The 22187-nt window shown below is 36.7% G+C and overlaps 5 protein-coding genes across 10 annotated transcripts in view; 2 read left to right on the top strand and 3 right to left on the bottom strand.

The window, feature by feature from the left end:
* Window positions 1-6636, bottom strand: part of Pnt (ETS transcription factor pointed) — an 82509-nt gene extending 75873 nt beyond the window's left edge. For 2 of the 4 annotated variants that reach the window (XM_070669158.1, XM_070669154.1), the window contains exons 1-2: window positions 1299-1688; window positions 225-334 (exon numbers count right to left, since the gene is read on the bottom strand). In XM_070669158.1, coding sequence (XP_070525259.1) covers window positions 225-334; window positions 1299-1317 — 129 coding nt within the window. In that variant the 5' untranslated portion in view covers window positions 1318-1688. Of the gene's footprint in view, window positions 1-224; window positions 335-1298; window positions 1689-5708; window positions 6006-6396 lie in introns of those variants that run through there. The other 2 variants (XM_070669156.1, XM_070669155.1) reach the window with 2 other exon arrangements.
* A 404-nt stretch (window positions 6637-7040) lies between these two features.
* Dnapol-epsilon255 (DNA polymerase epsilon catalytic subunit 1) lies at window positions 7041-15659 on the top strand. 3 transcript variants are annotated; one of them, XM_070669063.1, is made up of 16 exons: window positions 7041-7315; window positions 7376-7496; window positions 7574-7792; window positions 7893-8119; window positions 8197-8437; window positions 8545-8861; window positions 8932-9178; window positions 9269-10501; window positions 10571-13150; window positions 13277-13443; window positions 13526-13814; window positions 13892-13969; window positions 14055-14320; window positions 14447-14579; window positions 14661-14872; window positions 14947-15659. In XM_070669063.1, the coding sequence occupies exons 1-16, from the start codon at window positions 7233-7235 to the stop codon at window positions 15248-15250; spliced, it is 6717 nt and encodes a 2238-aa protein (XP_070525164.1). In that variant the 5' UTR covers window positions 7041-7232; the 3' UTR covers window positions 15251-15659. The 3 variants fall into 3 exon arrangements, with proteins under 3 accessions (XP_070525164.1, XP_070525166.1, XP_070525165.1); XM_070669064.1 differs by lacking the exons at window positions 7041-7315; window positions 7376-7496 and having other exon boundaries at window positions 7704-7792; window positions 7994-8119; XM_070669065.1 differs by lacking the exons at window positions 7041-7315; window positions 7376-7496; window positions 7893-8119 and having other exon boundaries at window positions 7656-7792.
* On the bottom strand, window positions 15392-16753 carry LOC139109768 (ATP synthase-coupling factor 6, mitochondrial). Its single transcript, XM_070669082.1, has 4 exons — window positions 16557-16753; window positions 16045-16190; window positions 15638-15768; window positions 15392-15501 (listed from the first exon to the last, which is right to left on the bottom strand). The coding sequence occupies exons 2-4, from the start codon at window positions 16182-16184 to the stop codon at window positions 15470-15472; spliced, it is 303 nt and encodes a 100-aa protein (XP_070525183.1). The 5' UTR covers window positions 16185-16190; window positions 16557-16753; the 3' UTR covers window positions 15392-15469.
* Window positions 16754-16858: 105 nt separating this feature from the next.
* Window positions 16859-19240, top strand: Eif3d1 (eukaryotic translation initiation factor 3 subunit d1). The gene is made up of 3 exons (XM_070669074.1): window positions 16859-17122; window positions 17200-17245; window positions 17644-19240. The coding sequence occupies exons 1-3, from the start codon at window positions 16946-16948 to the stop codon at window positions 19107-19109; spliced, it is 1689 nt and encodes a 562-aa protein (XP_070525175.1). The 5' UTR covers window positions 16859-16945; the 3' UTR covers window positions 19110-19240.
* A 180-nt stretch (window positions 19241-19420) lies between these two features.
* On the bottom strand, window positions 19421-22144 carry LOC139109762 (L-allo-threonine aldolase). Its single transcript, XM_070669075.1, has 4 exons — window positions 21402-22144; window positions 20938-21055; window positions 20683-20766; window positions 19421-20513 (listed from the first exon to the last, which is right to left on the bottom strand). The coding sequence occupies exons 1-4, from the start codon at window positions 21453-21455 to the stop codon at window positions 19627-19629; spliced, it is 1143 nt and encodes a 380-aa protein (XP_070525176.1). The 5' UTR covers window positions 21456-22144; the 3' UTR covers window positions 19421-19626.
* Window positions 22145-22187: the final 43 nt, after the last annotated feature.

Here is a 22187-nt window from a genome sequence, read left to right on the forward strand (position 1 = left end):
ATTACGAATGCTTTAGACGATTATTCGACGAGATGCAATTTTTTATAAAACTTATAAAAGAAAAACTTTAAAAACTATTCAGGCTGTTGCAAATTCGGTATCAATTCGAAATGTTACGAAAAAAGTTTTTTCTTGTAATTACTTCGTTCCGTAATTTCGTAATAACTATTTTAGACAATTAAAATAATGTAAATCGCAAATAAGAACAAAACATATTGACTTACCTTTATGGACCTGTGATCGATTGGGTAGCCGCTCTTTCTGGTTCCAGGACTTTCTTCGTAAAAATCCTGTTCCTCTTCGTAGTCGTACAGGGATTCCATGTCCATCTTGGCTGTAACAGAAATTATTTATTAATTACTGAGCCGCGAGGTCCAGCGAAACGAGCACTGATATGCAAATATTGTTGGAAATTATCGCGTGAGGGAACGCACGCGAAAAGGGACATGGGATTAAATTTTCGAGCTTGCGTGGTTCTTTGCCTAGATCACACGACACGACGTCCCAATTATAATTTTATACCGACTTCGCCGGCTTGGCACGATATTCTGGTACGCGAGATACATTTATTTATCAACCGCTAAATAGTCCACTTTTAGGTGCGCGGTCGATATCGTCCGGCAAAGAATGACCCATGGCAATACGAGTGGAATATTTTTACAATCAATAATTATACCATTTTAACTGATTTCAAATTTCAAAATCTTTCAAACTTTAATTTCTCCTCTAAATAGCCTTTTAATTTCTCAGAACAAATAATAAAAATTATAAATTAATTTAGAAAACGATAAAAACGTATTTAAAGTATTGTCATTTATTTACGAGATACTAAAAATTTTTATATTAAGCGACAATGAATTTTTCTCGAAACCGAACAATTATATTGTGAGAGAAACTTCAATTAGGGACATTGTTTAAAGTTTAAAGCAATGCAATAAAAAAAAGTTAAACTCGTATATTAATTGGAAGAAAGCTATTGTTTCAGATAGGACGATGTGAAGTGCAAGAAGGTATTCGAATCCGTCGTGAAGATCAGGTTACTCTGGCTGGAACCCTAACCGCCAGATGGTAGACGGAAAATGTTGGGCTACCTCGACTCTCACGACCCTTTACACACAGCTAAAGTGCGCCTACAAGAGGTTCCAAAATATGCGGACGGAGTTTCTTTAAAGCGAGTGTTTTTCGCGACGACAATCTCGTTTTGATCGCCGGCATAAAAAAAATAAAACGGCAAACGCACTTAAGAGATATCGTTTAAAATAATTGATACTTGATAATAACACAATATTATACGATACCATAGTTTACAAACTCCATTGTGCCGTGCAATAACTACTAACTTCGCTGTTTTACGGCTTACAACGAGCGCTGCTCTCGATAAAGATGTTACTTGAAGAGAGAATGCAAATGCACTTTATTACGGAAACTTATAGAAATAATAAACGTCGCGTGCTCTCGATAGCTTATATACCGTACAATAGCATGCGCTCAACTAAACATAAAATAATTACGTAGCAGACCGAAAGAACTTATCTGCGAGTTATCGGCACCCCTGCTGACAACGATAAAAAGCCAGGCTAATTAAAACGGATTACAGTAGGTGCATATCACGCGGCAATGATCGATATCTCCACGAAGATAACGCCCTTCGACGAAATCGTAATTTGAGAGGCAGCATAGTAAGTTCCTCTACCAAATTTAACAAGTAATAAATCATCTCACATCCGACACCTCATGTCTGCGAACGCCTAAACGTTTTAATTTCGCAATGTTTATTGAGAGAAGATCAAAATTCGCTCCGAGATTCTCCAACTGCGTATACGTGCAATTGTACTTGTTACGACAATGCGTGATCAGTGTAGACTTTCCGAAATTTATTGAAAGAAATTTATTATCATATAGATATTTATCTGCGACACATGAAAGATATCGTATCCAGAAACCGCGTTCCCAGAAGCTGTTTATCGCAAAAAAAAAAGAAAAAAAATAGAGAGAAAGAAAGAGAGAGAGAGAAAGAAAGAAAAGGGCGAAAATTGTACCGCCATTAAAACATCAATAGCTGCCGTTATTTCTAAGCTTTATCAAAAATAGAACGCGTGAATAAATTGAAGATTCAAGACAGTCGATATTACCATCGCATATTAATAAAATCAAACGTCATGTGATATGTCATATGATTAACCAGAGCAGTAACTACTTCAATAACATGTTCAAAATGATTATTTCATTATCGACATTTTAAGTTCGATAATATCGTATAAATACTATTTCGACAGCATTATTTTTAAAATTAATGTATGTACTTTATTATATCGATTATATGTAAACTACATAAAAACTTCTTCGTATCTTCTCGTGAACTACGTAAAATTCGAATAAACTCGACGTTAATTATTGTATAATATTATAAAATATAATTTCGCTTATTTACTTCATTTGTCTCTCTTTTCACTTACGCGTGCTATCATGAGATTTATCGATAATAAGTGCTCACTATCGAAAAATCTAAGTGCCCAGATAGATAACAACTGGTTAAAAGCGGATTCAAAACCAGTAAAAAAAAAAATCCTAATTCGCGGAATTCGATATCGTATTTTTACATATCTTTTGTGCCAAACTTAACTGTAAAAGCGATTCGAGATGCTGCCTCGATTAGATAATTTAAAGTATACTCTAAATTTTCATAGACACTTTTTTCGGCTTCCAAGACGCGCAGGTATAAGAACATCTTTTATCCCTGTGTCTACCTGCTCTTAAACGAAACCACCGAGCTAGACGAAAAAGTTTGGGGGAAAAAAAAAAAAGATTACTCGGTGAAAAGGATAAAAGGCATTTTATCTCAGTCTATTCACTCTCGATGCTCTCGATGCAGCAGGGTGTTAATGGTCCATTGTACTCGAGTGTTATTGCGTAACGTATAATCATTATGTTAACCTTTAGTCCCAAGAAAATACACGTAGCAATTAAAAGCAATCATATACGTTTACAGGTACATTCCACTCGGTTTTGTAGAAACTTGGGATAAACCTTGACGGAATATACCGACAATGAGAGAAAATTATAGCTACTTTTGGACCCAGCCACAATTTTATGATATTTCCAACAATAAACGTGACAAACTCAATTACATTTGTAACTGACTCGGTCATATTCATCGTTGGAAATATCATAAAACTATGGTTGGGTCCAAAAGTAATTTACATCCTTCTCTCATTGTCAGTGTAGCCCCTGTGATATTAAAAAATCTACCTATCACCGTTAAAAAATAATTTCCTTCCAATTAAACAATTTCTTTTTCATCAAGTTACGTGCGCGCGTTTTAGAATTTTGTTCTTGCGTCAAGAATAATGACGCAATATTCTCGAACGCTCAAACAACGCGATAGGCTGTATTAATACGTGACCAAAGTGTAGCCCACCCGTTGCAAAAGTAGAGTGCCTATTGTCTCAATCTTATTGAAAGCAGCGTGGTGTCTCTTAAGAGGCTGTTACTGGGTTTCCACATGCGGGCAGACGCTGTATCTCGCTTGTATCTAATGCGCACGCACCCGTATGTCAAGCTCAACATCACGGATAGCCCAGAGACAGATTATGAATCACCCTTGATTTTAGATGGATCGCAAGTAGATTCGATCACCCACCCGCAAATTAGTCTCCTGCTAACCCAAATTAATTTCGACAACCCAAACGTTCGTAAGTCAACTATTAAACTACTCGTTACTAATTTTTTATATCACCAACCTAACACAATTTTTATTTTGTGGATTTCTATCGTATACGTGGAACGTGAAAAAAATTTATGCAAGACAGTTTAATCGAAAAATTTCAAAGCCCAGGTTGTCAATTTCAATTTCCCAACTTTATATATCTTTGAAAACCTGTGCAAAATAGGATTTTCGCCGTTCGCGTCTCGTAAAAGGTTAAACATCGGTGTTTGATTATTTAGATTAAAACGTATAGAACTCCTGGTCGATTTTTTTTTTTAATTCCAGAACAACGTTCCGTTTCGAGTCGTTCGAGCGTCGCGGTTTCGTGTCACTTGTTGCGAAGCGTTCCTCGCTCTTTGTCACCATTCATCGTCTGGTAAACGAAAACGATAAGAAAGAGGAAAAAACCGTGGAGAGAATTAAGAAAGAAAGCGGGACTGGAACGATGAGAAGAGACGAGTCGCAACGTTGACGCGCCACGGTTTAAGATCTGAGAAATTCTGCAAAAACTATCTGACGCAATCACATTCCTCTTTTACCTTCTTTGACATGACTCTACATTGTTTTAAATCGTCGCCGTTATTTGCTACAAGAGACGCTGCCAAATAGATTAAGTAATTTAAGTTATACCGTAAATGCTGAAATAAACTTAGCTCGGATCTGCATCTATCGTAAGCCTGGCTCTGTAGTTAAAAATAAAATTTTGGAATCCAACGGCAATTAAATTTACCTTATGGTTGCGGAGTCAACTTATGATATACCTACATACGTATATTGACAACAAACTCGTGGGCGTAGGAAAGAGCCAAGGCAAAACAAGCTTCTTTCGTTTCTTTCAAGTCAAGTTTTCAAGCCGCCGTCGTTACGATTTACGTCCCTATCATGATTTATGTCACGCGGCCTTTCGAGTCTAATGGCGAAAAGTTTTTCTCGTCTAACTGGTCTCCGGCTAACGTTCTAAATTGACCCTTTACATTAATGATAACCTCGCGCGCAGCGGGCGACATCATACTGCCTGCCTTCGCTATCACAGTCGGTTTCATTGTTATTCTGCGATAAGGCTACTTTAGCGTACGATTTTTTTATAATCCCGTGGTCACGAGACTCGCAAGAAAAACAAAAATCTCTATTCGAAAAGCTACATAAATCCGACGAGTGTTGATTGAGAAAAAAATGTTCTATATTTTTTATTTAAAGTTCAGTTTTTAACGATAACTAAATACACCGTTCGGTTTGCTACTTACTCTTATCGCGAGTTTAATATCCTGAACAGGGACGGAACAACCTTAACATTTATTTATAACAATAATCGATTTTTCGATATATATTTATATGACGAAGTCTAGGAAAATCAGCTTACTAAAATTAAATTTTTTTCTGTTTTCCTACCATCGTATTTTCTTTCGCAATCTGTACAATGCGTAGGTTCTTTTTAATGTGAAAAGAAATAGTTAAAAAATTTCTTTGAATACCAGGTTCGAGTAATAAATCGAACAAAAGTAACTGGTGGCGTAAATATTTCTTTCTGGGTGCTTTTCCACGCGCATTGTAAAAAACGAGCGCGTATAGAACCGACGAATATTTACAAACAGAATGGGGGAAGGTGCTCTTATTTTTAGAAGCCCGATGCGAAGAGGCGTTCCTCCGAATTCGACGACGCGCCGCTAAATCATAAAGTGTATCGTCCTACACCGACGAGACAAAAAGATGTTTTCACGCGCGATATTTGCGGAACGAGTTGCGCCAAGTTGGAACACAACGCTACATAAATACGCGTCGGACACGAAGTTTTGATCAAAGCACTCGAGGGGCGAAAATCTAACCGGCGCGGCGGTCGCGGAATTGCTCTTTACGATCCATTCATAATCGCATAACGTCGCTGAAAGCACAAGTACAACGCAACCGCCCGCTACCAACGTTGGCGATGAGGTCGCCGGTTGTGGATAAGCGGCCGCGGCGGCGGTGACTTGTAAACAAGAATGGCATTTCTCTGTTGACGTACCTGTCTCTGACCGCTAGCTGATGTTCCCCAGGCTCAACGTCGGTAGCTTCCAGCCGGTGGTGCAATCGCGCACGACGGGAAACACCATGCAAATACGCGATGGGCAGCGGGAATCACGTGTACAACGGCGAGGCGCACGCACATCGGCAGCAGCACTAACGCAACGACGCGGTGCACGGTGGTACCCAGACCCGGTGTATATACACAATACAGATCACACGGAAAGCGCTATGGCCGCGTTCCTGACGTTCATGAATGAAACTGAGCGCGCTACTAACGTGGCGTCGCAAGTACGCCCGGTGGCGACGACCAACGGCTTGCGAACGATCGTACGTATCGCGGCGTCACGAGTCGACTAGTCCCGCCGCGCTCTGGTGCCTCGAGCAACTACGCCACCGCCGCCGCGCCGGCGCACCGGCAAATGGCCGTTACCTATCTAAAGTGACTGCATAGAAACGCAGCCTCGAGTCCGATTCATTTTTGAAAGACTAATTAAAGCAAGGGATATCAAATTATCCAATATATTTTATGTTTTTTCTCCCTTATAGCTCCATATATTTTTATTTTATTTTTCCGCCGGCAAACAAGCGAGAATAAGCCTACCCATCGTAAATCTCTCGCGTCGAACGGTGCATCGCCAAAATGACGTCACGTCACCACAAATAATTAAATAATAAAAACCACTCACCATAATTTTTGCCCCAATTAGTTGTCTCTCAGTGAGAAGATAACGGAATCCTAGACGAACATGATTTTGCTGCAACCGGCTGGAGTCTTGGTCAGGTTGGCGAACGGTAGCAACACATATATCATGCACTCACAATGTTCCCGATGAAGCACGATGACTGAAAGATCTTAAACCGATGCGAAAGATCCTCACAACGATTGCTCTGCACGAAATCCACTGTCCATGAGCTGCAACCGCGAAAAATCACTCGCGAAAACGATCAGACACCCGAGACACGACTCTGTACTCGCGACGCCTTCCATTACTGAATTCTCACTGTGGCGCTAAACCATTTCAAACAGTCAGGAGAAGGGAGAGCAAGCCAATCAGAGCCGAACCTTGAACTGCATCTTCTGCACTCAGAAGCGCACTATTTACTCCTTGAAAGATATTAATCACAACGAATGAAAGATTTTAGCATGAGCGCAAAAGAAATTGTTAAAATAATTATTAAATAATCTTCGATTAATCGCTTAATTAATTTTTTTAATCAAGTATTTAAAAAATAAAATTGTCTAATGCAATGATACACCAGCTCGCCTATAGCGGCGGATCCGCCAATCAAGAGATGACTTTTCGTTAGCGATGCTGCTACATAGACATATATATATATATATATATAATAGTGTTGGAAAAGGCGGGCTTTGTTCAGCTGTGAGCTGCGATGGGGTAATAAGTGGATGATAGCAATGGTCTGTGCGTGTTTGTTGACTCGTCTAAAGATTTTCTTGACGAGGATTGACATTTAATTAACGTACGTCGAAATATCGCTTTACGCTCTTTACGGATCTTTGAAAATGGAAACCTTGAAAAATACCGGGGCCGACCGTCCCAACGTGTTTAACAAGAGAAATCTAAACCAAGTGACCAATGCGCCGGGGTATGACTTGAAAATTTGGTTCTTTTGTTTGAATCTTTTTCTGAACTTTTACTATTTCAGGGAAAACGCACTAGGAAGATTGCTCGAGATCAAAGAGGACATAAGGATTGACACTGTATATGGATTCCGTCGTGTCACTGATTTCAAGGAAAGAATAGGATTTTTGCTCAACATGCATGTGGTAAGGAATCTCAAAACGAAAATACAATGTCTTGCGCACAATTAAATAATTTACAAGACTCTTATGTTTGTATGTAGACGGAAATTGCAGAGGATGACAAGAGTCTGTTCAGTGGTGTAGATTATTACTTTATTGAAGAAGATGCTACCAGATTTAAAGTGTCATTGCCATTTTCACCATATTTTTATATCTTATGTCGTAAAGATACATTTGAAGAAGTTTCAACATTTTTATTTAAGAAGTACAATGGAATTTTAACAAAAATTGAGACTATTTATAAGGAAGACCTTGATTTGGTAAGATTATCTTTTAGTTTATATACAGTTAACTTTTTGATTTAGACAAGTTTTGTTTCTTATGACTGTTTTACTTTCTTTTTTTTTATAATTATTTCAGCCTAATCACTTGATTGGTTTGAAGCAAAAATACCTAAAACTTTCTTTTGCAAATATTGTGGATTTAACAAAAGTCAAACGTGATATTATGCGTGTTGTTAGAATTAACAAACAACGAGAGAAAAGCAAGACTCACTATACAGATATGTTAGCAACTACTTTGCAGTCAAATGAACAAGATAGTAATCGACAAAATTTAGATCATATGGATAATATTCTTGATATTAGGTATTTTTTTTTTTATATTTTTTTCTGTGTTAATATTTATTATTTTTTACTAATTATATATTTTATATTTATTTTAGGGAACATGATGTACCTCATCATGTGCGAGTATCCATAGATGCTAACATTTTCTGTGGAACTTGGTATTCTGTAAAAAGCAGAGGTACCGAACCACCTATAATTACACGAAAAGAAGATATAATAGAACCACCTGAACCTATTGTTTTAGCATATGATATTGAAACTACAAAATTGCCATTAAAATTTCCAGATGCTACTTTTGATCAAATTATGATGATATCATATATGATAGATGGACAGGTAACATTCTATGTTTTATATAAAGAATGCATCACTAAGTTGTACAACTTTTAATTAGATAAATTGTTCTTTCCTTAAAAGAATTCATAATTAATACATTTTTCTAGGGATATTTAATAACTAATAGAGAATTAGTCTCTGCAGATATAAAAGACTTCGAATATACACCAAAACCAGAATTTGAAGGTCCTTTCACGATATTTAACGAGCTTAATGAAAAAGCAGTTATAATGAGATTTTTTGATCACATTAACGAAATCAAGCCTCATATATTTGTAACATATAATGGTGATTTTTTCGATTGGCCATTTGTTGAAACTCGAGCAGCTGTACATAATATAGATATGAAAGAAAAAATTGGTTTCTCTAAAAATCGCGAAGGTGTTTATGTCAGTAGAGCTGCTATGCACATGGATTGTTTATGGTAAATGTTCTGTGAAATATAATTTAATAATATAACGCTACAAATATTCTATTGGTAAAATGTTTTTTAGTTGGGTGAGGCGCGATTCTTATCTCCCAGTGGGTTCCCAAAATCTGAAAGCTGTTGCTAAAGCTAAATTGAGATATGATCCAGTGGAACTTGATCCAGAAGAAATGTGCAAATTAGCATCGGAAGAGCCTGAAGTCCTCGCGAACTATTCTGTTTCTGACGCTGTGGCAACATTTTATCTTTATCAGAAATACGTTCATCCCTTTATATTTGCGTTATGCACGATTATTCCTATGGAGCCTGATGAAGTAAGAAAAATATTGTGCATGTTATTTGATGTATAAACGTTTTTTTTTTAAACAATCGTCTATATTTTATTTTATATAATTTATTTTTAGGTTCTCAGAAAGGGATCTGGCACACTGTGTGAATCTCTTCTTATGGTACAAGCTTTTCAAGCTAATATTATATTTCCTAACAAACAAGAAACCGAATGGAATAAATTAACAAAAGATGGCCATTTACTGGATCAAGAAACTTACGTGGGTGGACACGTGGAAGCCTTAGAATCTGGTGTTTTTAAACACGATATTCCTTGCCGTTTTAAAATTATACCAAGCGCCGTCGATGAATTAATCAGTGGTGTGGAAAATGCCTTAAAGCATACAATACAAGAAGAGGAAAAAGTTCCGATTGATATGGTGACGAATTTTGACGAAATAATAAAAGAAGTTAAGATAAAGTTAAAAGCACTTAAAGATCAACCTTTAAGAATAGAAAACCCTGTAATTTATCATTTAGACGTAGGTGCTATGTATCCCAATATAATTTTAACTAATAGATTGCAGCCTTCTGCGATAGTAAATGAAATGGATTGTGCTGTATGCGACTATAACAAGCCTAATGCTCCCTGCCAAAGAAAAATGAATTGGATGTGGAGAGGCGAATATTTGCCTGCAAGTTTGGGTGAATTTCAAAGAATAAAACAGCAATTAGAAACCGAAAAATTTCCACCACAATTTCCCGGTGGTGTTAAAAGAGCTTTCCATGAATTGACTACGAAAGAGCAGGCTACATTTCAGAAAAACAGACTTACCGAATATTGTAAAAAAGCTTACAAAAAAACCAAAATTACTAGAATGGAAGAGAGAATACAAACGATATGTCAGAAAGAAAATTCGTTTTATGTAGACACTGTGAGAGCATTTAGAGATAGAAGATATGAATATAAAGCATTAACTAAAGTTGCTAAACGGCAAGTAGAAGCAGCAAACAAGAAAGGAGATGCTGCTGACATAAAATCTGCTAAAAGTAGAGAAGTTTTGTACGATTCTCTTCAGCTTGCTCATAAATGCATTCTCAATTCTTTTTATGGCTACGTTATGAGAAAAGGAGCACGATGGCACAGTATGGAAATGGGCGGCATCGTATGTTACACAGGAGCTCATATTATTAGAAAAGCGAGAGAAATTATAGAACAAATCGGTCGTCCATTGGAATTGGATACTGATGGCATATGGTGTGTTTTACCTGCGTCTTTTCCAGACTCCATTACAGTTAAGACTACACACGAAAAGAAAAAAGAATTCACGGTCTCGTATCCGAATGCAGTTCTCAATTTTATGGTGAAGGTATGTATTAATAAATAAAACACACACATGTTGTCTTTTAATTACTACATTTTCTTTCGGTTTTTACAGGATCAATTTACTAATGAAGTGTATCATGAACTTGTGGATAAAGATAATTTAACATATGAAATTAAAAGTGAAAATTCGATATTTTTCGAAGTTGATGGACCGTATTACGCAATGGTATTACCCGCTGCTAAAGAAGAAGGAAAGAAATTGAAAAAACGATACGCAGTTTTTAATTTCGACGGTTCACTAGCCGAATTAAAAGGATTTGAAGTAAAAAGGAGAGGTGAATTGCAATTAATAAAAATTTTTCAGGCCTCTGTTTTTGAATCTTTTTTAAAAGGGAATACGTTAGAAGAATGTTACGCTTCTGTTGCAAAAGATGCAGATTATTGGCTGGATTTATTGTACAGCAAGTGTGCAAATATGCCTGACTCCGAATTGTTCGAACTCATATCCGAGAACAAGTCTATGTCGCGTAAATTAGAAGACTACGGTGCACAAAAGTCCACGTCCATTTCTACGGCTAAAAGATTAGCTGAATTTTTAGGTGACGAAATGGTTAAAGATGCAGGTTTAGCTTGTAGATATATTATAGCGAATAAACCACAAAGCGCACCAGTTGCTGAGCGCGCGATACCGTTAGCTATTTTTCAATCGGAACCGGCTGTGCGCAGACATTACTTAAAAAAATGGTTAAAGGATTTTACATTGTATAGCGATGACATCAGAGATATTTTAGATTGGAATTATTACATTGAGCGACTCGGGAGCGCTATACAAAAAATAATTACTATACCAGCGGCGATGCAAGGCTTACCGAATCCAGTTCCACGAGTGCAGCATCCACCTTGGTTACATAAAAAAGTGTCAGAGAAAAATACATCCCATCGTCAGAAAAAAATTACAGATATATTTTCTGTTAGAGTTAAGGACACTTCTCATACAGACAACATTGAAAATTCTTGCGATATTGAAGATCTCGCAGGCCCATCCACTAGCTTCAATACTCCGGTTGTTAACAAGAGAAAGAGACATTATTTAGACGAGGATGAAACAATCAGAGCCAAAAGCTGGAAGGAAGCTCTGGGTTCACCTCCTCCCATGGGAACAACGAAAAAAGAGAGACTTAAATGGTTGGAATTTCATAAGAAAAAATGGGCTTTTCAAGCTAAACAGAGGCATCAACATCGGCAAAAGAAAAGCAAGACTAACGAAAATGATGAAATCACCTGGGGAGTTATACGAAATACTAATACATCCACCATGACTGGTTTTTTGAGACGTGCTCAAAGAAAATTATTGGAAACTCCATGGCAAATTATTCAACTGTCAGAAACAGGCGAGCCCGGTATGTTTCGAATGTGGATACTCGTTGATACACAATTACATCAGGTACGTCTTGTAGTACCTCGTATATTTTATGTAAACACTCGCAAAGCAAGGCCTGATCCAGGCTCGAACGAACTCTGGAAAAAAAGTTTCAAATCCTTACCACGCTCTCGTCCGGTGTACAACTTGTATCGATATTCTCTGCCAGAATCTTTGTTTCAAGAGCACAGCCGAGAGCTTCTGGAAGACTTGAGTAAGCCAGAAATTGAAGGAATTTACGAGACACAAATGTCATTAGAATTTCGAGCTATATTGCAGTTGGGATGTGTGTGTATAGTCGATCCGCGTGTCGCGCGAAAAATGGCAGACGGAGCGGATACTTTCATTCTGGATCAATTAGAATTCAAAAGTATTGCCTATCAACCTTATCTCAAGCAAACGGAATCGATTAACTACATATTTCTTTATCATCACTGGAGTTCAAACCGTCAAAGAGCACTGTGGGGCTTATTCTTAAGTGCCAGCAAGAGAGCTCACATATTTATTTTAGATTCAGTCGCATCCAATCAACTACCGAACATGAATGCGTTGTACACACAAGAACGTAAAGCAATATTAGAAAAAAATGACGAAGACAAAATAAACAAGCTGGCTAAAAATATCCAGTTTGTAGTACAAGTAGAAACAAATTTTCAACAAGTATGCCGTACTTTGCAGGCAGCGTTAACGACGTATAAGAACGAAGGGCACGGCGCGACGATTATTATTAATCAAACTGCTCTCGACAAAACGACATTAACCACTGAAATGCCGCTTCTCAATGAATTTCCTCTCGTCAGCACGCACGTTCGTGACGTTGAAAATTTGTACAGCACGTTAGAGTGGCAAAAAATAGGCGCAAAAATGATGATTAAACACTATTTGAAGAGTCAACAGATTGTTGAGTTAATTGCGGAGCAATGCCGATTCTTTCATGCTCCTATTGGCAACGTACCCGCGGATCCCACGCTCTTCGGTGCAGATTTATTCTACGCCAGACATTTGCATAGGAACAATTTTGTTCTGTGGTGTTCGTCCACCGAGAAACCTGACTTAGGCGGCAGCGAAAACGACGATAATAGATTATTAACAGACTTCGAAGAAAGCTCAAGCTGCGCCGCGAATAATCCGGGAACGTATTCTAGCGTTTGCGTCGAGTTGGATGTAGAAAGTCTAGCGGTTAATGCATTATTACAGTATCATCATATTCACGATATTGATGGAACCAGCACGTTTGTAGCATTTCACAATCAACAGCGTCCATCTATTCAGGTGAGTCTCACTCGTATATCACGTAAAACTTGTTGCAAAAAAAATATGTCTTTAAATTTTATATTTTATTAACACTATTAGCTTTTAAAAATTTAATTACAATAATTTAATGGAATTATTCAACAGGAAATGGCAATGGGTGGTGAGACCGCGACAATTATTCCCAGCTACGATGAAATCACTCTTTGCAATCCGGCGTTTAAAACGTTGCGAAGCATGGTAAACGCATGGTTGCTCGAAGTATCTGTTTACAAAAATGTATTTGCAGACTATCAGCTGATTCACTTTTATCGGTATGTCATTACATTACTATTATAATTATATTATGTAATTATTACTTTTATTGCATCAATATGCACACGTGTATGATTTCAGGTGGTTGAGATCTTCAAATGCTTTACTTTACGATCCTGCTTTACGCCGTACTTTACACACTTACATGAAGAAGTTGTATATACAACTAATAGCAGAATTTAAAACATTAGGTTGTATTATAGTATTTGCGAATTTTAACAAAATTATTGTATGCACGAAGAAACGATCTGTGAATGATGCTTTGGGTTATGTGGAGTTTGTTGTTCAAACCATACGAAACAAAGAACTGTTTCATAGTATTGAAATTACATACGACCAATGCTGGGAATATCTGATATGGCTTGATTTGGTACGATTACTCAATTAACTCATAAAATAATTTTTTTTTAAATAGAATATTAATTATATACGTAATTTAATTAACAGCACAATCACGCTGGCATTAAAGGGCAATTATCCAAAGATAATACAGAAGAGGACACTGAAAATGACAACGATGACGTGGTAAAAAAAATAACACTTTTTTTTTTTTTAATATTGCACCGATAGTTCTTATTTCATAAATTTTTCTATTTGTTGTATTATTCAGCCGCAAATAATAATGAATTGGAGTTTGATGGAATGCCTGCCTAAGGAAGCAGGATGTCAAGCAAGTTTTAATGCTATAATAGCAGGATATATAAACGCAGTATATCAGTGTATGATTGAGACTGATGTCAATAATACTATAAGGCCGAGAAGAAGATACAGTCAAAGCCAATCATTTATAGCACCACTTGGATTAGGTGCACTGGAAAATACAGCCGAGTTTGCGAAAAAATTGTTATCAGGAGAAATGTCTCAAAGACTATTCAAGTATATATATTCTACATTTTTTATAGTCGTTAAAATATAGAACTTTCGTATAAAAAAACAATTAATTTTTAATATTATATAAATAGATAATTTAATTTTAACGATTGCTAATTGTATTATTTACAGAATAACACAAAAAATACATCGAAATTTATCAGAAAAGATATTAAGTCTGGAGGAGTATCCTAATGTGGATATGGGTGGAAAAGAAAATATAAAGATCAATCCCGCACTTGAATTAATCAAGGCCGTATGCAAGGTATTATCGTCATTATGCTGTAAACAATTAAAAAATAATTTTGACATGTTAAAGATTCTAACATATTTTTTTTAATTCTAGGTTTTGTCCTTAGATAAAGAAGTAGAAAACGAGGTTTATAACTTGAAAGCAAATTTGTTGCGATTGATTGGAGTCGGCAGCTTCGGCGATAACGTTGAGTGGAAAGAACCGTGTATTTCTCTTGTTCTACCAGAAGTTATATGTAAAGCATGTAATCACACGAGAGATATTGATCTTTGTAAAGATCAATATTGCACAAATGAAAATAACAGGTACGTTAGATGTGTAAATAATGCATAATGTGTATTATAATGAAATTATATGCATTTATATTATATTATTGTAGACACGTGTGGAAATGCCCTATTTGCGATACGGCTTATGACAATACAGAAATAGAATTTTCATTAATTGACAAATTAAATCGCAAAAGTATGGGTTACGTATTGCAAGATTTACAATGTCGGAAGTGTAAGGAAATTAAACGAGAAAATATGAACATGTTATGTTCCTGTTCGGGCGAATACAATAATTTAATCTCCCGGGACGAGGTTACAACGTATGTAAATATATGTAAATCGATAGCCACCAAATGCAAAATGAATATTTTAGCAGAAATAGTAGAGAATACGAAACTCTTTACAGGTTAGTAATTAAATTATCGTTTTTTCTTATGTAATAATAAAAATTTACAAATTAATAAAAATTAAACATTAACTCGTTCAAACATTAAGACATTCACTCTCGCGGCACAAAGTGAGCCAAGCGAGAGAATAAATTAGTTTACATCATTTTTTAAATAGGGATTACTTAATATTTAATAGCTCAACAGTACATGAATATTCTATGATATACATATCGACACATATTCACTTTTTAAGACCCGTGTCCACAGGTGGATCTAAAACAAAGTGCAGCATATGTTAAATCTTTTTAGCTATGCATGTAAATATGTACAAAATACATATTTGCATGGATGCAAGATTTATAACTTTAGCATATAAAAAGAAATGTTTAGAAAATATAAAATAACATACCATTAAATTTAAACTGAGGAAATTGTGTCATATCTACTCCTGAACCACCGCCGTATTGCGCGCTAAGTTTTTCTAACTCAGACTCTCGTTCTTTTGTAATTTCGGGACTAGGATCAACTAATTTCCCACCTCTTTAAATTAAAAAAAAAACGAAACATTTTTTTGTAATATTATATCTGACATTTTCTATATTTTAGTAGACCTTAATATTCACAAAAAAAAGAAATACATTAACTACAGGACAATTTGATGAAGTAAATTAATTAGTTTAATATTATCGATATAATTATTACAGAAAATATTTTTTATCTACAAGTCTTTAAACCTTGTTTTTACATCAAAAATATTATTGACATCGTAAAAATATTTCTTACTACAATTTTAGAAATCCAGAAAAGTGTACTTACGCGCTCTTTGACTTATATTCCTTGAGTTTGTCAAGGAAGAGCTGTTGTATAGGATCAGTGGCTTTTTGCAAAGCAGGAACATTGATGCTAATATCACGTTTAACAGCTTTGTGCACAGTAACGAGCCTTGACCTCAGCATGATTGCCTGAAAGAGAAATTATTTTTAAGAATACCTTGCACTTACGTAGTGTTTTTTGTCATCAAGTAGCTCTTTTTTTTTTTTTTTTATATAACAGATAAGATTTTCAGGCAATCCCGATTACATCGACATAGGCTAGTTTCCTTTTAATACATTCAATTTTTCAAATACTATCTCAAGTTTATTACAATGAGTTAATCGTTTTCTAAACGTTTCTTACGTAATAAATGCAATATTTTTTGACGAGATTTACTCGAAATAGGTTAGATCAGATCGAACATACCCTCGTTTACTTAAAACTGAATCAATAATGATAACAATACAGAAATGTCACATATTACGTGCATGTTAATAAATAATCAACGTATTTACCTTTATTTAGCGCCTGAACCACACGAGTCTCGAAATCTTCTTTGCAACTCACAAGAACAGTCGTACAGTGACGTAAAGGAATACCAATACTCCGATAAACCAGATATTAACAAAAATACGTAGCTCAGTGTGAATTTAGTAAGTTTGTTTATTTTAATTATTTTTTGTTTTTTCTTAAGTTTCTTTTCCTTTTTCCAGTCAAATATTTAACGCGAGTGTGGAAAAAATAATTTGTGTAAAATTGGAAAAAAAAATTAATTGAGAACTCGCACGAACAGTTGGCATCCTTGCGGCCGGACAAGATGGTACGGAGAGGATTTCCGGTAGTCAAGACAGTCAGTCGTGTCAAGCGGCTGCAAGCGGGTTGCTAAGTTCAACCAGGTATCGGCATGACGGACGTGGACGTGGTGGTGCTGGACGATCCTGCCCCAAAGGAAGAGGTGGCGGCGCATTTCCAAGCACCGGCGATCCAACACAATCCCAATGGCTGGGGTCCGTGCGAGCTGCCGGATCAATTCAAAGATATCCCATACCAGCCGTTCTCGAAGGGCGACAGACTGGGCAAGGTGAGCGTCACGCGAACAAAATTAACTTTACACGTCTGTTTTACATTACTCCTACTTAATTGACACGTGTATTGTAGATCTCGGACTGGACAACGCCCGCGTATCAAGACAAGAAGTTCCCAAGTATGTATCTCTTTTTACGATTGAGTTCACGTGCATTTAACCTCAAAATTTGAGGGACACGAGCCACGAGAACGCGGCCGGAAGCCTTGTAGGCACTTTGCGTTGCAAATTGCTTGTATACTTCAAATGTTTTATTTGCTGTATATTAAGTAGTTACATTTTAATTTTATAGCAATTAATCTTTTTTTTAAAAGTTAAAAAATTATATTAAAAAAAGAAAAAAAAATTTTTTCTTCTTTTTTAATATAATTTTTTAAGTTTTAAAAAAAGATTAATTGCTTTTTGAAGGATTTACGGATAAAATAATTCATTAAAAATTAGGAACATTGTTTCTATGCAGCATATTTTTTAATTTATTACAATTATATGTATAAATAACAAATTATTATTTTTTTTAGATAAATATACATCGCAGTTTGGTTCGGGCAGTCAATATGCCTACTATCACGACGAAGACGAGACTACTTTCCACTTGGTGGACACTACCCGTGTGCAAAAGCCGCCGTACCAACGTGGCCGCTTCCGTCACAATCAGCGCAACTTACGTGGCCGCGGTGGTCAGCGGGGTGCGTTGAGCCAGATGCAGCAGCTAGGAAAGCTCAAATTGCGAGAACGAGAGCGTAAGGGACAAGCGAAACGTTGGGGTAGACAACAAGGTCTACGCAATCATAAAAATCAGCCACCTATCAAAATTCGCGACGCTTCTGTAACGGTGCGTCCTGACTGGATAACAATCGAGGAAATGGACTTCCCTCGATTAGCTAAGCTTTCGTTACCCGGTGTAAAAGATGGCGAGGATATATCATGCTGCGGTTCGCTCGAATATTACGATAAGACGTACGACCGCGTGAATGTCAAAAGCGAGAAGCCGTTGCAAAGAATTGATCGTATTTTCCACACGGTTACTACGACTGACGATCCGATAGTTCGAAAATTGTCTAAGACCGAGGGTAATGTATATGCCACTGATGCGATTTTAGCCACCATTATGTGCTGCACGCGTAGTAATTATTCGTGGGATATCGTCATCGAGAAAATTGGCGATAAACTGTTTTTTGACAAACGAGACAACACCGAATTTGATCTTTTGACTGTTAACGAGACCAGCGTCGAACCGCCACAGGATGATGGCAATTCGCTGAATTCGCCAAGAAATCTGGCTCTCGAGGCGACTTTTATTAATCATAATTTTTCGCAGCAAGTTCTCAAGTCAAATGAACCACGATACAAATTCGACGAAGGCAATCCTTTCATCGCAGAGGAAGAGGAAAGCGATGTGGCGAGTGTAGCTTACCGTTATCGCAAATGGGACCTTAACAACGGTATAGTTCTCGTTGCTCGATGTGAACACGACGCTGTGATGCAAGGCCCAAACAATGAGAATCAATTCTTGACGATCAAGGCGTTGAACGAATGGGACTCGAAATTGGCTAATGGAGTCGAGTGGCGTCAGAAATTAGATACACAACGTGGCGCTGTTTTAGCTAACGAATTACGCAATAACGCCTGCAAACTCGCCAAATGGACAGTTCAAGCGTTACTAGCTGGTTCAGATCAGTTGAAATTTGGATACGTGTCTCGCGCCATAGTGCGAGATTCAAGCAAGCATGTCATTCTTGGCACTCAGCAGTACAAGCCAAATGAATTTGCCACGCAGATAAATTTGAACATGGATAATGCGTGGGGCATTTTAAGATGCATTATTGACATTTGCATGAAGCAGAAGGATGGTAAATATTTAATAATGAAGGATCCAAACAAGCCTATGATACGATTGTACGATATTCCTGATAATACTTTTGAGAGCGAGGGCGAGGAAGATGAAGACGATGATGAGCCTGTCAATGACGCGTTTCAAAGTTAACAGCCACGACGTTCATTACATCAGGGATCGGTAATTATTGGTTAACGCTCTTATTACATTTTTATGTGGAAATAAGCGGATTAGAAATACCAAGAAATACCAAGAAAATAAATGAAAAGATTTCAATATAATATCCGATTTTGTAAAACTTTATTACTCAAATGCTTCTTGATTTAATTAATATAAATTAAGATATTTATATCTAAATTAATAGATATGCATAAGAATTAAAAAATAATCTAGATTCCAATTAAAAAATAGATTTCGCATTTTGTAACTTTATATTTTTATCCAATTTTAGAAGTGCGTGCTCTTATTAATATCAAAAATTTTATTATTGAAAAAACTTAATTTCAATTACATAATATGCGTAACATACATTTTAATATACGATTAATAATATTTCAAACCCGTTATCTAAACGAGAGAATATAGATATCTTAATCAGGATAGTCCAACTATCAACTATAAACTTTTCTCTTTCGATTGATATCGTAATAAAGAACCATTCTCAATATTAAATCTTTACTTGATCGTCTAATTGCTTTACAGCATATCTTATTTTACGAACAGCAGCTGCTACCATCGTATCATCTATATCATAATAAAGAACCATTCTCAGTAACTTTTCCGTGAGTGCCAGGCATCTGATTATGATCTTATCATCTTCATTTTTATCGTTCACTTGATGAAGTCTCTGCATGAGTGTTCCAGCAGTAACACCGCTATCGGTATTCACATTTACAAATATCATATTGGTATGCATAGTTTTTAAATTTACGCTAAATATTTTAGAATTCAATTTATTAATTGCTTCTGCGATAATCAACGCTTTCCTATGATCCTCCACTAGTCTTGGTACTGTCTGTTCTAGAGCGATAATACCAGCTGCGGCGATCACGCCGACTTGTCGCGTGGCACCACCCAGCGCTTTGCGCCTTCTTCTCGCATTAGCAATGAAGCTCTTGCTTCCGCAAAGCACAGATCCCACGGGAGCACCCAATCCTTTACTCAAGCAAAAAGTAACCGAGTCGAACGGAGCGGCTAGATCTTTCGCCGAGATTTTTGATGCGACCGAAGCATTCCATAATCGCGCCCCGTCTAAATGCATCTTAAGATCATGCTTTTTTGCTACCACAGCCAGTTCTTCGATCCACGACTGAGGAACAACTTTTCCATTTATCGTGTTCTCCACCACGATCAACTTTGATATCGGTTCGTGGATTCGGTCCACGCGAATTGAATCGACAAGGCTTTTTACATCGAACGTGCCATCATCTTTGTTAGGCAGAGTACAAACGCTCGCCCCAGCTATTTGCGCCGCGCTAGACTGTTCATGAAGAAACACGTGCGACTGGTTTCCACAGTAGATCTCGCTGCCACGTACATCGCAGTGGTTCATAACTGAGAGGTACATAAAATTTTCGTTAAAAAAAAATTCTACTTCCATTGAACACGTTCATGAAAAATCGAGAAGCAATTTTATATTTCTAACACGACATAATCTAGTTGAAATTTTGTATTTTGAAGAAGACGTAAGATATATAAACTTTATACATTTTTAAAAGCTTACTAGCGATCAAGTTTCCCATTGTACCAGAGGAAACAAAAATTGCATCTTCTTTTCCAAGCAATGCTGCAGCCATTCTTTGGAGTTCTACAATATTTGAACAATGAATCAGCTAATAGATGTAAGATAAGTTTGATAAAAGTGTGCTCTTTGAGTAACGATATATTAATCAAGTCGTGACTTGGCAAAGATAAGTTTTTATAAACAATCGAATTTATTATTCTCGGTTTGAAAAATAGATTAATTATTTTTTAATACCATTTACTGTAGGATCTTCCTCGTATATGTCGTCCCCCACTTCCGCCTCGAACATAGCTTTTCTCATCGCCGCGGTTGGCTTCGTGAGCGTGTCGCTTCGTAAATCAACGATAATAGCCTAGTAATTTAAGTAAACTTAACCCATTTAGAATGGTTCCCGTGAAACGGAAGTCTAATTTTATTATCAAGTTTCAGGGTCTTTAGAAGTTTAGAAAATGTTTCGAAGAAAAAACGCATTTTTTTTTTTAATTACGTATTTTATATTGTTACATCAAAGTATGTAAAGCGTTATAATTAATTACATGCGTTTGTTCACGCCTTGTTAAGATTATACATGATTATATACATAATTATTTTGGTACGCAATAATTGTGTAAATTATAACGAGCTAAATGAATTCGTACTGTCGCGAGTGAGACTCGAATGGAAACGGAAAGAGCAAGACATGTTTCTTTCTCACTTACATTTTTTTCTCTCGCATAATCGTGAATGCCTTTATTTACACCGCCGTACGACATTTCACCACTCGTAACTGGGAGTATACTGATCAACACTGAGCTCTCTAGTCTAGTCGACACTCGCGTAACGAGTCAGCCGATAAGTTTGCATCAGCGTATCAACGATAACATTTAAGTGCGGTGGTTTATCTATCTAAAAATATGTGACAATGCGCTTTTTCGCGTTATCGGGGTAAATTTATTAGTGCACAAAAAAATAAAAATTACAAGCTAATATATTTTTAAGACATGAATATTAATGAATAGATAAAAGAAAAATTGTAAAAGGAATGAGATAGAATAACAATGTGTTCTCATTGCTCGTATTTATTATCGTAATTTTTTAGAAAACGCGTAGATCTAAAGCAAATCGTTTAGTATAGAAATTTGTATTTAAAATTATATAGAATACTCGGAGTATATTGAAAGACAGATATGGCAATTGTTGCGACGGCAGCTGGCACACGTAACTTCTTTCACTCTCGGTCGCCGAGTATGGAGATAGTAGTAGGACGTACTCTCAGTCCCCCTCAGTCTTCTGTGACCGTACTCCGCGACAAGTCTATGTGCAGTAAGTTTAATTGGCGGGTGCTCCTAGACTCGAGAAAAATTACACAACGCGCCAATCGGAGTCGCGGTTCTTCCAACGATTGTAAATCTGCCTTTTACCAGGGCGCTCAGCCAATGGCGCGGGTTGAGCGGTGGTGGAGCGGAGGTCGTATCGTCGAATGTGCCGCGGGCGGTCACGCTCGA

Source organism: Cardiocondyla obscurior, linkage group LG18 (genome assembly GCF_019399895.1).
Source record: "Cardiocondyla obscurior isolate alpha-2009 linkage group LG18, Cobs3.1, whole genome shotgun sequence".
NCBI classification, from domain to species: Eukaryota; Metazoa; Arthropoda; class Insecta; order Hymenoptera; family Formicidae; genus Cardiocondyla; species Cardiocondyla obscurior.